This window comes from Stegodyphus dumicola, chromosome 4, assembly GCF_044657685.1.
Source record: "Stegodyphus dumicola isolate Sdum_Otavi_A_Nest chromosome 4, ASM4465768v1".
In the NCBI taxonomy this organism is placed as follows: Eukaryota; Metazoa; Arthropoda; class Arachnida; order Araneae; family Eresidae; genus Stegodyphus; species Stegodyphus dumicola.
In genome coordinates, this window is record NC_140771.1 from 57053244 (window position 1) to 57068302 (window position 15059).

The 15059-nt window shown below is 31.6% G+C and overlaps 1 protein-coding gene across 2 annotated transcripts in view; it reads left to right on the forward strand.

The window, feature by feature from the left end:
- Nucleotides 1-15059, forward strand: part of LOC118194863 (DEP domain-containing protein 1A-like) — a 103422-nt gene that overhangs the window by 6411 nt on the left and 81952 nt on the right. For both annotated transcript variants that reach the window (XM_035366075.2, XM_085814933.1), the window contains exon 2: nucleotides 10956-11113. In XM_035366075.2, coding sequence (XP_035221966.1) covers nucleotides 10956-11113 — 158 coding nt within the window. The remainder of the gene's footprint in view (nucleotides 1-10955; nucleotides 11114-15059) is intronic.

Here is a 15059-nt window from a genome sequence, read left to right on the forward strand (position 1 = left end):
ATATCCATCTGAACAGTCTTTACGTTCAACCATATGCATTTCCTTCCTACATACAGGGCACTTATAATGACTACTAAGTAAACCTTCATTTACACACCAATCGATTAATTCTCTTTTCCCCTTTTGTTTTAAATCGTACAGAAACTTCAAATTAATCTTACCACAATCAGCCATTCTACTGTCTAAACAACAAAACAAAACTAACACACAACACAAAAGCAGTTACAAAACATGTTGATTCAATATTTCCCAGAATCATGCACCCGATTACGCCACAATACAGTTTCCATAACATTCAACTACTCAGGCTACCATAAATGAAACAACTTGGCGATAAATGAAACAACTTCCCGATAATACAAGGGGTACCTTAAAGTCAACTCTAACCATTTTTTTTTTTTGGTAAATTTTAATTCTTTTAATATTGTAAATGCTTCATTAAATCACTATTTTATACTTTTAATTTTAAAATGTATGCATGCCATCTTATTGTATTTAAACTGGTGATTTAATTAAGACACAATAACACGCCGAATAAATACTAATTCAGAAGTCAAACAACAAAAATCAGCGTTATATTTACAAAGTTTTCACAGGACTAGTTTCGATGGTTTTACCGAACCACCATCTTCAGCTGCAAAACCGCAAATGAACAAGATAGGAAATAATGATTAGATAAGATAAATCAGCGTTATATTTACAAAGTTTTCACAGGACTAGTTTCGATGGTTTTACCGAACCACCATCTTCAGCTGCAAAACCGCAAATGAACAAGATAGGAAATAATGATTAGATTCTTGTCCAGGCTTTCTTATCTTATCTAATCATTATTTCCTATCTTGTTCATTTGCGGTTTTGCAGCTGAAGATGGTGGTTCGGTAAAACCATCGAAACTAGTCCTGTGAAAACTTTGTAAATATAACGCTGATTTTTGTTGTTTGACTTCTGAATTGGTGATTTAATATTTGCAAAAATCTCATATCCAGAATCGCTGAATTTCTGATGAATCGGGATCAGTTACAATTGTAGCTGCAGTTGCGCTTTTGATTTGCTTTCTGTTTCATAAACAACACATTTTTTTTTAACTGTTAGTTTTTTCTTTTCATCTAAAATAACACAATAGCTGCTAAAACTGCATTAGCCATTTTTCGATGCTTTAGAATTTTTTACGTCTAAATTTTGTGGTCCATAAATTACAATTCATGCTAAGTTTTACCACAGTTTAAATTATTTTATGTACCACTCCTTAAAGGGTTAATGAAAGTAAAATGATTATAGTGCTACCATAATACATACAAACATTCTGCATGGAAATTTGCTACATGATGGTTTTCTTTAACCTAAATCTTTTTTGGCCATACATTCATATCATTTATCTTATTAAATATTATGTGGTGTGCCATCCACAAAGAATTAAAACAATGTGTAGTTGATGTGCTTGCATTTTTTGCTGTCGCAATAGCCATTTCATGTTCTAAAAAATCTTATATGGTTACCACATGATTTCCTTGCATGGCCTATTAAATTATAAATATTTTATGTTGCACCTCATATAAAAATATTTCTTCTAGTTATTCTAACTTGAATCACCAAACTCTCAAAGCAAGTTAAAAATGACATTGAAAAATGCAAATTTTTGAAATTTGGCCAATTTTTATTGTACAAACTTCTTATAATTTTATTTTTTCATAACAGGTATAAAACTTTCCCAACTATAAGTGCAGAAATGGGAGACCACATTAAAAGTTGGATTTTATGGTAAAAATACATTTACGAGTGCCCTTTGGCGAAAATTGGCGATTTTTGGCGGTACATGGATACCTAGTTTGTGCATTTCTTTGACTTGTTATTTTAGCTTTGTGTAGTGGCGATTTTTGTGACAAAAATCAGCGCTACCCAAAGCCAAAATAACAAATCAAAGGATTGCACAAACTTGGCATTGTGCATTCCATTGACTTTGTCCACACACACATTGATCTATTTTCACTGAAAAAGTCAAAGGCGCAGCAAACAAAAAATATAATCTCAATAAACTACATTTTATATCAAACAATCAAATAACATGAAAAAGGAAATTCACATTAGCACTACACATAGGAAATATCCACTTACCTTATTTAGAAATTTCCCTGTCTTCACTCAAAATTTCTTAACAACATCCAAAAAATTTCTAAAATTATTTGAACGAGAATCTGTATCCTGGTATCGCCATATAAATTTGCAAAGATAACAGTAAAAAATATCCCTCCATCCTTCAACATTCGACCATACACATATCCTTCCTACAAACAGGATGCTTATTATGGCTTCTAAGTAAACCTTCATTTACACATCAGTCAATTAATGCTCTTTCCCCCCTTTTTTTTTCAAATCGTACAAACTTCAAATTAATCTTACCACATTCAGCCATTTTACCGTCTAAACCACAAAACAAGCAACAAACTTCCTAACCAACATAACACCACAAGCCCTTAAAAATCTTTTCCCATCATTCAAATTCACTGCAGTCACACAACCAATTGCATCATAATAGGTTTACCATGATATTCAGGCTACTCAGGTTACCATAAATGAAACAACTTACCAATAATACAAGGGGCAAACTTAAATCTTTTCTAGCCTTTATTATTTATTGAAAATAAAATTTTCTAAAAAAATTTGACTTCGCTGAAACATAAATATTTTTATCATTTAAAATGATGATTCCTAAACTGTGCGTAATGGCATCTTGGGGATACATGGCTTTAACCAAGACATTTGACCTAACTAAACAAAAAACAAAAGGGGAAGCTAAAATTGTGTAGATTTTTTTTTTTTTTTGTGTAGCTCATTTTTACTTAATCCTGTATAGACCTAATCACTGACGCAGAATTTTTTCGTGAACATGAGATGGCGCTGCTGCACCCTTTTGATTACGCATAATGATCACGCTGTACCTTATGGCAATCTAACTTGAGAACACATACAAAGCTAGAATGACTTTTTCACAGCTCCTTCCGTAAAAAGTAACCATGAACTTTTCTTTGTTTGTATGTATTGTTGTTTAATTTGAGTTTGCGTGTAGCAGCTTTTTTTTGCATTGCTGCTAAAGTTAAGCTTATCATGTTTGATTTTAATTTGCATTAGTTGTGTTTACGAGTTTTGTAAGTCATTTTTTTTCCCCGGAATCGAAAATCCACCATTCTTTTTCAGGTCAGTTGTCATACGATTTATGATTCGCACAGAAATCAGTGCAAAAGTAACAATTCAACAATAAAATCAGAGCAAAAGTAACAATTTCATTACTGGATTTATAAGGAAAACACTCACATAATTTGATAAAAACATTTATAATGAAAATATCAGTGGGACTGCAACTAGTAGTTTTCCAGCCTTATGAGGTTTTGAAATTATACATTTTTGTCAGAGATGAAGAAGCAGATGCCATAGCATTTGCTTTCTTGTCTTGCTGCTTCATAAATGAATGAATGCTTTTATTTTATTTTCTCATCAAGTGTGGGATGAGGTCGGGTTTGCTGGAATTTGCAGTTTCACCAATAATGTGAAAAATGGGAATGTGTTACTTTGACATGATATTAGCAAATTTTAAATAAAAAGCTGGATGCAATGTAATCGATTGTTTCACTAACTTTTTTCATTCCATTCTCTTTGCTCAACGATATTCATATTTCATAGCATAATTTTTGCAATATGACATCGTGAATGGTGGAACTATATTCTCTGGTGGACTAATATACTTTCTTCTATATCCAGTATTCTCAACTTAGGCTGACAGGTAATGTAGACACATTGAGGTGCCTAGACCCTTTATGACAGACTTGGATTGTTCTGGAAGATCTTGTGGAAAGCATACCATAAAGCATTTCCAGCTCAATTCAGTCAGTCGCTTTATAATCTAGGTCTAATGAAATTAAACTCAGTGCTTCATACAAATCAACAGTCGTATAAATTAATTCATGTATTATAGTTAGAACTACATTACTTCTTGTTTGTTGTCTCAGTTTTGTAGATTTTTGTTCCTGTATCTTTGATAATGGACCGATTCTCAATTTTGGAATCAACAGTCAGATAAATTAGTTCATGTAGTATAGTTAGCACTATATTACTTTTTGTTTGTTGTCTCAGTTTCGTAGTTTTTTGCTCCTGTATCATTTATAATGGACCAATTTTTGATTTTGGAATCAACTACCATGTAAATTAGTTCATGTAGTAGAGTTATCACTAGATTACTTCTTGTTTGTTTCAGTTTCACAGTTTTTTTTGCTCCTGTATCTTTGATATCAACAGAAATGAATGTAAAGAGAGACTGCAGTGTGTATTGTATATGAAAGTTTGGCAGTGTGATGCATGCTTCCAAATAAATAGAAGCTAATCACCAAATATTGTGACAAAATTGTTGGCAAACATTGTGAATTTTTTGCTAGAAATTTAAAAGAACTGAAATAACAACAAAAAACATTTTCTAAGACTGCATCAATACCAAACAGTGCTTTGCTAGCATCTTACAAGGTGGCTTACAGAATAATGAAATGTAAGAAGCTTCATACCATTGAAGAACTTATTCTACCAGCTGCTGTAATTATAGTGAACATCATGTTGGTGAGTCTGCTGGGAAGCTGTTTTTAAAAGTGCTTTGTCAGTAACACAATTAGTCAGAATATCAATGATCAATTAATCGAAAAAAATTAACTGAGGGGAATTTGGATTCCAGCTAGATGAGGCTATGGCTAATAATAAGGATGCTCATTTAATATGCTGTGTACAGGTTGTAGATGGTTATATTAAAAAAGATTAATTCTGTTTTGTAAAAATATCACTACAGGAATGAAGGCTCAGGATCTGTTCGAGATTCTTGATGAGTTCATGTTTGAGAATAATTAGAATTGGCCTAAGTGCATTTGTGTCTGTACTGATGGATCTCATTCCATGTGCTGCTGCTATGGAGGATTATAGACACTTATTCAAGGCAAATCCCCAGATGCACTGTGGATCCATTGCATTATTCATAGGTAAGCACTTGCGTCAAAGCATCCGAGTCCTGCACTGAAACGGGTTTTAGAATGCTGAATGTAGTAAATTTTAGTAAAATCTCATCCATTGAAAGAAGTGTTTTTTAAAAACATTGTGTAAGGATATTTGAACCGAAAGCTCATCTTTGTTGTTCTATGGCTGTGCAGGATGGCTTTCTCATGGTAATGTTTTATCACATACCTTTGAACTGTGGCAAAAGATTTTGATTTTCCTTAAAGAGGAAGGAAGGTTACAAAGATGCAGAATATTTTGCTGGTGCTGATTTCTTAATAAAACTGGCATATTTATGGTGACATTTTTGAAAAGCTGAATTCTCTCTGCAGGAAAAAACGCATCTTTTAAAATCAATGGAAAAAGTGTCAGCTTTTATAAAAACACTCAAACTATAGAGAAGCAAACTGAAGTATTGTAGCAATTTTTGACGTCAAGTCTTTCTCAACGTTTAAAAACCATGTCTGAAGGACACTTATCACAGCTAGTTATTTATCTAGTTTTATAAATACTTTAAAAATGAAAATTTCAATAGTTTTACATGGATTCAAGATCCATTTAATATTAATGCCTCGCCTGAATTTACTTCCCTGAAAGAAAAGAATCTTACAGAGTTATCATGCAACAACAGTTTGACAGCAGAATTTGGCAGCATGAAATTGACAGAATTTTGGATTTTGTTAAAAGATGAATATAATTTTGTTTTAAGAAATAAGGCTCGGTGGATTTTAATTCCATTTTCGACCTAGTATTTTTGTGAAACTGGGTTTTCGGCAGTCACTGTAATAAAAAGCAGGTATAGAGCAAAAATTAATGTGGAAAAAGAAATAAGGGTGGCCGTGTCCAGTTTAATTTCAGGATTTGAGAAAATGTGCAGTGATTTGCAGGCTCATCCATCACATTAGTTTAATGTTAGAAAAGTTTAAAAAAATGTTAAATAACAAAAATACACAAGTTTTATTTATTTTTTACTCTTACTTATGATTAGTCATATTTTTACTTAAGGTAGGGCACAATGGAAAAATTTTAATTAGAAAAAGGCGGCACGACTCGGAAAAATTTGGGAACCACTGATTTTAAAAACTTTTTTTTTGTAATTGGAAGTATATGATTACGATCAATGATTGCAAAAATAAAAGCTGCGTAAGGACTTTGGCAATATATATACACACACACATATATATATATATGTAAAATATAAGAAAATACGATAGCTGCTTTAAAAATAATTGACGACCTCAAAATTAATATTCTAGTTTGGTACTCTCCTAGCGTTGCCACCTCTTGGCTATCAAGATCCGGAAGAGGAAAAAAAGTTTCCGGGAGAAAAAAAAAGTATTTTTTTCAGTCGCAACTGAGAAAGCCTCCACCTCCTTAATCTCATTTAAAAGTATTTCTTGAGTTGCAGGAGCAAGCACACTCTCGCAAACATTTGTACATTTTGTTCTACCGCAAGAAATTTTTTTTTTTTGCCAAAGAAGAATCTGGAAATAAAGGGCTATACAATTTGTTTGTGCAATCCTGGCTATTAAAACTATGATGGTGCTTACTCCCATGATAGACTGGAGTAATTTCAATTGCTTATTATCTTCTTTTAAATATTTCTTCATGAAAAAGCTTGAAACCGTTTGCGATGAATCCCTATTCAATATTAACGATTGGTAGTTCTTGCTTTGGGAATGTACAGTTATAGCTCTAACATCCTCATACTTAATGTTAAACGTTTTCCGACATAATTTATATTCTTCGTTAAAGTTGTCTCTCTTCATAAGCCAATCAAATTAAGTTAACCATTTGTCTTCAAACGACGTTGAATATTTTGCCTTCTTTTGTGCACTTCTTCACTTGCAGAATCAGAATTTTTTTTTTCACTAGACATTATCATGAAAGCATTTAAATAATATCAAAATATGTTCTTGTTCGTGAATAGCTACCTAATAGCAGACTAAATACAAAAATGGATTGAAAATGAGAGGGTGAGGTGTGATGAGGGTACATGCACACGACACGCCGGCATGAAACCACGATACATCTGTACGGCGCTTACTCACTTAAGAGGGGTACTAAAGGTTTTAAATGAAACCACGATACATATGTATGGCGCTTACTCACCGCTCACTGTATATCGCTGCTGCAAAGAATATGTATTGATATAGACCATGGGCTCTCAACCTGTGGTACGCAAGAAAAAACAAGGTGGTACGCAAAGAAGCAAAATATTTTTAACTCTTAAATTTTAAAACCCCCAACATCCTGATTGAGTTTTTTCTCTAACACTTGTAACTTTATGCAATCTGAGCTTTATTTAAGAGTGGTGGTGGTACTAAAGGTTTTAAATTTTTGTTTAGATGGTACGCATTAGTCAAAAGGTTGAGAACAGCTGATATAGACATTCTTTGGCTGCTGTGCGCAGTCGTGTGATTTTCGATGCTCTCAACCATTTTGTACGTGTACATTGTATCGTTATTTTCGAGAAACTTCATATTCCGGGAGAGTAATATTTATTTTAAATTCCTTCCAGGAGCCGAGAGATTTTAATTTTCAGAGCTCAGTTCCGGGAGAATCCCGGGAGAGGTGAGAACCATATGCTCTCCCCCTAAATTCATCTGTTTTCCCAAATTCGAGATCCTTCCATGATTATATAACAACCTCAAATTAATCAATCCTAGCTTAGAGTACTTTCTACATTTACTTAGTATAAATACCACTCGCAAATAAACTGTGCCATCTTTTTTTCCCAGCTTCCACCACGCCAAGATCCACGTTGCTTTGCTTGTCCGTCTAAAATGGTATCGCCCCATTAATCTGTGCATATAAGAAATTATTGTAATTGTTTATGATAAAAAATATATTGTCTATGAAGAATGATTCTAACATGAGAAAAAGATGGTAATAAGCTGAACATGGTTTGGTATCAACATCTTTGTCCCGTCATGCTGCTCTGCTAACATGACTATGCATCAGAAATATTACATATATATATATATATATATATGTGTGTATGTTTGGTACTGCCAATTGCAATAGAAATGGAAGATGCATTGCTAGACCTTATAGCGCTCCCATATACAAAATTTCAGTGCGCTATGGCTAATCATTTTTCATTTAGTTATGCGTGATATGTATATAAATATGTACATACAGACGTCATGAAAAAAATTCCCTCTAAATCCATTTTATAATCCAATTTGGGGGGGGGAAGTTCTTTAGCTTGTCTGTATGTCTAGACTTCACGGAAAAAAGTTTGGTTAGAGTAGATTTACAGGTGCCCTTGGATTATCGCTAAGTTGTTGTTTCATTTATGGTAACCTGGTTAGTTAAATGTTATGGAAACCTTATTATGACGTAATTGGTTGCATGATTGCAGTCAGTTTGAATGATGTGATAAGATATGGAAAGTGTGCATAAGATTTTCAATAAATATGCTGTTATTTTGTGGTTTACGTGGTAAAATGGCTGAATGTGGTAAAATTAATTTGAAGTTCTGTATGATTTAGGACGAAAAAGAAAAAAGCATTGACTGGTGTATAAATGAAGGTTTATTTAGTAGCCATTATTAAGTGTTCTGTTTGTAGGAAGGAAATGCTTATGGTCGGGCGATATCGGCACTACGGAGGATATTTTTGACTCTTATTTATGTGGTAAAGCCAGCCTACAGACTCTAGTTCAGATAATTTTAGGAAGTTTTTGGATGCTGTTAAGGAATTTTGTTTAACTGAAGACTCATAAATTCGTAAATAATATAAGTGGATATTTCCTTTATGCAGTGCTAAGATGAATTTCCTTTTTTATGTTATTTCATTGCTTGATTTAAAATATAGTTTACTGAGATTATATATTTTTTTTGGCTGATTCTTTGACTTTTTAAGTGAATATAGGTCCATGTACGCATGGACAAAGTCAAGGGAGTGCGCACTGCCTACTTTGTGCAATTCTCTGATGATTTTTTTTAAGTGAAAATAGGTCGATGTGCACTTGGATACCGAGTTTGTGCAATTCTTTGACTTGTTATTTTGAATTTGTCTAGCGGCAATTCTTGCGCTGACATCGAGTTTGTGATTTTGTAGCGGCAAAATTGCACAAACTCACCGAAAGTGCAAAAGAGTTTGTGCAAAATTGCACAAACTCTCCATGTACCACCGAAAATCACAAATTATCACAAGGGGCACCCGTAAATATATTTTTACTAAAAGTTTTCCAAATATATTCTGGAGTCGTCAAAATGGTTATTCCCATTGAAATATGATACCCAACATTTTTTACAATTACAATACATCCTTTACTTCTTACAAGGAAACAAAAATACTACAGTCTGAAACTTCAGTTTATTATCTAAGAATACAATTCTTCAATTTACAGTCTCTAAAGATATACCATTAATGTTCAAAAAGGTTAACAAAATTCTTAAAGATATAAAAATTATAACATTAAAAAGAAACTGCATTCTGGTTGGGATATGAAAAATTTTGTTAAATATGTGAAAGTATTGTTTGAATTAAGAATTACCAGTTTGCTGTTCAGATAAAAATAATGTGCAGAAATAGGTGTTAATCTTTTTTCTTTCATGTTTATATTTTTTAAATTGCTTTGAATTTGGGCTATAAGTTGCAATAATCCATTACCTTATTTCACATTTATTTCCTAATGTATTTTTGTTTGATATTTCATCTTATATTTACTAGTATCATAAAACTTCCTCTTTTCATAGACATACTGCAAAATCAGATTTTGGCCCATTCTTTTCTTACTCTTGATTATATTATTATATCTACTAGCAATTATGAGTGTGATTATTTTGACCCACTTTCTATCCTTTTTGAATCCATTTAAAATTAATTTTAAAATCCCTTTTGGAAAAATGAGTTCTTTATTCTGTGCGTGCATACAGAGATGAGTGAAAAAAATCAAACGGATTTTTGAACAGTCAAAATGAATATATCCTTTGCAATATGATAACCAAAAATTTTTATGATAACAATATTTCCTTTGCTTTATACAAGGAAGTAAAATCCGCGAGCTTCTTTCTTAAATATATTGTTTGCTCCATAACTTTTTAAAAGTCTTGGATGGATTCTGATCAAAACCTGCTTTTACATCCTATTTGAACTATTATTACACTGGTATATCTGACTGATAGCTCCTACTATAAAACTAGTATGATGATTATATTCCTTATGAAAAATGAGTGTATTAAAAAACATTTAATTTTCATAACCATTATAAGTCCAATCAAATGCCACTGAAAATTCCTGTAAAGCTTTTATTTCTTAGATCTCTTTGTCACAGATATTACAGTTGTGTACTCATCAATTCCAGAACATTCTATTAACTCCCAAGAAATTTCTGCAAATATCATTTTACTTCCAGCCAGATAAAAGGAAATGATTCTTAGTCCTGGAAGGCAAGCATATTGATCTAGTTGGGTTTATTTTATTCACTAAATTATCAGTCATCAACCATTTTGCTCTCTATCATACAATAATTATATCTATTTTCCTGTCAGAAACTTACTTCCTAATACTATAACTATCAGTAATTTTCAAGTATTCACATGTGCAGGCATGTTTGCTATTGAGCCACTGCTCCTTCACATTAAACAAAATTTCTAACGTTCATGATTACTAATTCAAATTTTGCCTCTGAAAAGATGTTGCCATATAGAAATATGCTAATAGATAAGTGTTTTTTGTTGAATGGAAAAATTTCGACAATTGTGAGTTCTTTAAAATTTAACTTAATTTTTTTATTTGTAGTAGATGGATTTATAATAAACTGTGAGATTTTATGAAGGAGTTTTCATATTTATTATTATTAATAAAGTTGTGTAATGATTATGAATAACAAATCAAGCTACTGTACAAAATTTAATAGAACCGTTGTTTGCAGATTTGAAAAAAACTTATATGTGAAAATAATTGAAATTATTTTTATAGTGGAATGAAGTGATTCTGGCTTTCCGATCTGGAATGCCAGTCAAGAAACACAGACATCGTATTCATACATACAGTGATTGCTTTACAGCATCAGAAGCTGTGACATGGCTGCATTGTTATCTACTGAATAATCCAAATTTTGGTCCTGATGTGACAAGGTAATTGTTAATCAATCTAAATTTTCAGTAAGTTCTGGAGTTATTTTTACCTTAAGTTATCACATCTTAAGTATATTCCCAATTAGTTTCTTATTAGTTATTCACATTGTTCAGAAAATATCACACTATGTAAAGTTTAACTCTCTTGGCTATCATCCAATGTTAAACTCTATGTAGATTTTCAGTGACTTATCACTAAGCCTAAAGTACAACAAGGATGTAAAAGACTCTTTATTTAAAACTAAAATAGAGGAACAAAAGGCACTCCTGGTACTTATTCTGCCAGTATTTATGGCAAGAAACTTAAAGCAGTAAATAAAACATAAAGCTTAATTTTAAATAAATAGCCAAAGGCTACACAAGGCAATTTAATGTGAAGTTGGCTCAAAACTTCACTGGTGTGGAATTTAGCTGTAAGCAGCAAGGCTGAAGACAAGAACTCTTATCTTATTTTATTAATTAGTTGCCAACCTAGTAATGAGGCCTCAAGAGGCTGAACATACTCTGTCTTAACAATGTCAAAACCTCACTTAAATACATGTGAACTAATTTGAATTTTGGTGGGGAAATGGAAAGATAGAAGTGACAGTACAGATTCAGAAAGCAAAATAAGTGGTTATTCAAATTATAGGAACTTCACAACTATAAGTATTTCTGGTTCTTATATGTTAACTGAGCAGAAGTGAAAATTTACCAGGATATGCTGTTTATGCACTCTTAAGTATCAGTATCCGTGACAAGTTCTTTACCATCTATCTGATCAAAATTAAAACAGAATTTTATTAAACTCCTGATAATCCATGATAATTAATGTATGGGTAAATACAGATAATTGGAAAATGCAAATAACCAAAGAGTAAAACTGTATGCCGTCACTTCTTAAAATAAGATTTAATTAAAATATTGATAAAGCTTTGCTAATTTTTAGTTGAGGATATATGGGCATTTATGATTACTAGAGATTCAAGTAGAAATGTTGCCAAGTGAAAACATATTGATTCGATAACTATTATCAACAAAGTATTATTGCTATTCGTAAGTAACTACAGCCCAATAAACAGTTTGCCAAAAATCACCAATCTTGTTCTTCCAAACGAAGACTGAAACTTATGAAGATTAAAAATTTGCATCTGGAAAAATGTATTGCATTATGTTTATTGCTTTCATATATTAATATTTCGAAGATATTGCTAAATCTATGATGCCATTACTTTGAAGTCAGTTTATTGACTTTTCAGTTTGTGATCAGTTTTATAGTCTAATTGTTCTCTCTATATTCCAGTAGTTCATTTTCACTTTCTTCGTTTTGCTTTTCTATTAGATCTTTGAAATATATCATTTAGAGGTCCATTTGATAAAATCATACAACCTTTATTGTTGTAGTCTTTCTGTAACTTTTATTTCATGGTTTCTTCTCTTATATTTTGAAAAATCCTTGAGCACCAGATGTGATTTCCATTAGGCATAATGGGCATTAATATCAATCTTTGGAAGGTGCTAGCCAAGTTTTTCTTTAGAATGATGAAATCCCAGTGAAACAACAAGACTAAAACATTCAAATACTGTGCTGCATTGTTAAGTATGGTAGTTGAAAAGATGATTTTTGTTCTTGCTTGCTGAAGGAGCTGCTACAGATATAAGCTTTTGGCAATATTTGAAATTTACATTTTACAGATTGAGGGATTTTGCTTCTTTTGGCAACTAAGCATAGTGACTTAAGTGTCTGGATTTTTAAAATTATCTTGTGAGATGTTAGAGTAAATTTGACTTACTATAAAGATGTCGAAAAGTTCCTTGTTCTGTGTAGAAAGGTGATTTAAAAGCTGTGTGGTTGAGATTAATCATTAGAAACATGTAAATAACTGCTTGATTGTGAACATTCAAATGAAGCCCAAAAAGATTTTAGAATGCACATTGCTCCAGTATCTAACTGCAAATTAAGTGAATTTTTATTAACATCAACAGACTATTTGTTTTCTTTTTTATTCAAACTAAGATTTAATATACTTACATAAAATTTTAATTTTTCCTTTGAGTCATGATTTATTAATTTAATTTGTTTCTCATATTTGTTTGCTTTGATAGCTTCTTTTTTTATTTTTTTTATTTTATAGCTTTTACACTGATTTGCAAAATTATTCGCCTTTTTACACTTATAGATTTTTCCATGTGTAGAACATTTTCGATATTCATGCTGTATTTAACATTTAGAACAAACTTTAGTCACTTCTTAATATTTACTTCTTATCTCTTTGTATATGCTCTTATAATGTTTACTTAGTTTCTTTTACACTAAGTTTACAACAGTTTCGTCTTTTATTTTCATTTGGTGTGCACTTATTTCTGAATATCTGCATATATCAAGAGCTTTTTTTAATGTTAATTCTGTTTCATGCAATAATCTTGCTCTCACTAAATTGTCTTTAATACCATAAATGATTGTGTTTATTCAATATGAAGGTTTTTATTAAGTGCAGAAGGGAAATTAACAATCCTCTCACATACTTTATCATGAAAAAATGTTTGCTGCATATACGTGAAAAATTAAGCATTTGCTAAAGCGAAATAATATATTCAGAATCTAATTCTTTCTTCCTTTTCACAAAAAATAAAATTGAAAAAAAAAAAAAAAAAAAAAAAAAAAAAAAAAAAAAAAAATACTGGAGATCCAGATATTAGATCATTTTGAATACTTGGATGTCCATATGTCAGACTTTATTCTGTATTTACCTTCAGGCAGTCACTAGTTGGTTAGTTGGTTGTACAACTGTGCATTTCGTATCGTTATTTAAATGAACTTACAGCTTGTAAAAAACCTGTTTATTTGTGCTTGTTGTTAGATCAGCATTCTATCAATAGCTAATGTTTTGAAATGTGCATAACTTTTGACAGTTGTTTGCATGCAAAAATGCATCCTGTTAAACTCAAGTTGCAGATAAAATTCTAATAATGATTTTGATTTAGATGTTGAACTGCAAACCATGTCCAAACGTGGATAGAGAAGGACATGTTTTTCAAAGTAAATGTTCACTTTTGTACTCTTGTGATGTTGGTGCACAGTAAAATTGTATGTTATACTTGTAATAAAGGACTCTGGTTCCAAAAGAATATGGTTTGAGTTGCAATTATAAAACAGATCATATAGGAGCATTTTAATTATTGAAAGGCAGATTAAAGGAACAAATGCTACAGTTTCAGAAATATGGCACAGCAAAATTTTTTAATGAAGCAAATAAATCCAGTGGAGTGAGAGATCACACAAGTATTAATCTCGCACATATCATTGCAAAACAGTTAAAACCATTTATTGATAGTAAATTCTTTCAAGAGTGCTTGATTAAATCTACTGAGCTTCTTTATCCTGACCATGTTAGTAAAACATATTAATAAAATCATTAATGATTTGTGATGTTAATTAAAAGAAAGAAGTTTAGACGTTGTTGAATTCTCAGTAGCAGCAGAGGAGAAAACTAACACATAATTGATATAGCACAACGTGCCTGCTGCCAACCTACCGGTAATTGGTTGAAACAATTGGGGAATTATTTGAAATAATTCTTGTAAGTAGAAAAACGGGTGCACAGGATATTCAATCTAAAATAAAAACTGAAATAGATATAGGGGAAAAGATAAGAAGGGAAAAAATGAATGCATTTGCATGTGATGGCGCAGCTGCTATAGTTGGGGGCGGGAGTGACAGTAAAATTAAGAAATACAGCGAAAAAATCATTTTTGCATTATGTATTCATTGAGAAGTACTTTGTGCCAAAAGTTTGCAGATGGATAATGTTATAGAAACAGTAAGTAAAACAGCAAGCTTAATCTGTGAACGAGCTCTGAATCATTGAGAGTTTATTGCATTGCTTGAAGAAACTGAAGATAAGTACAGAAAAATGATTGATTTTAATGAAGTGGTTAAGGAAAGGATTAATATTAAAATTTACTT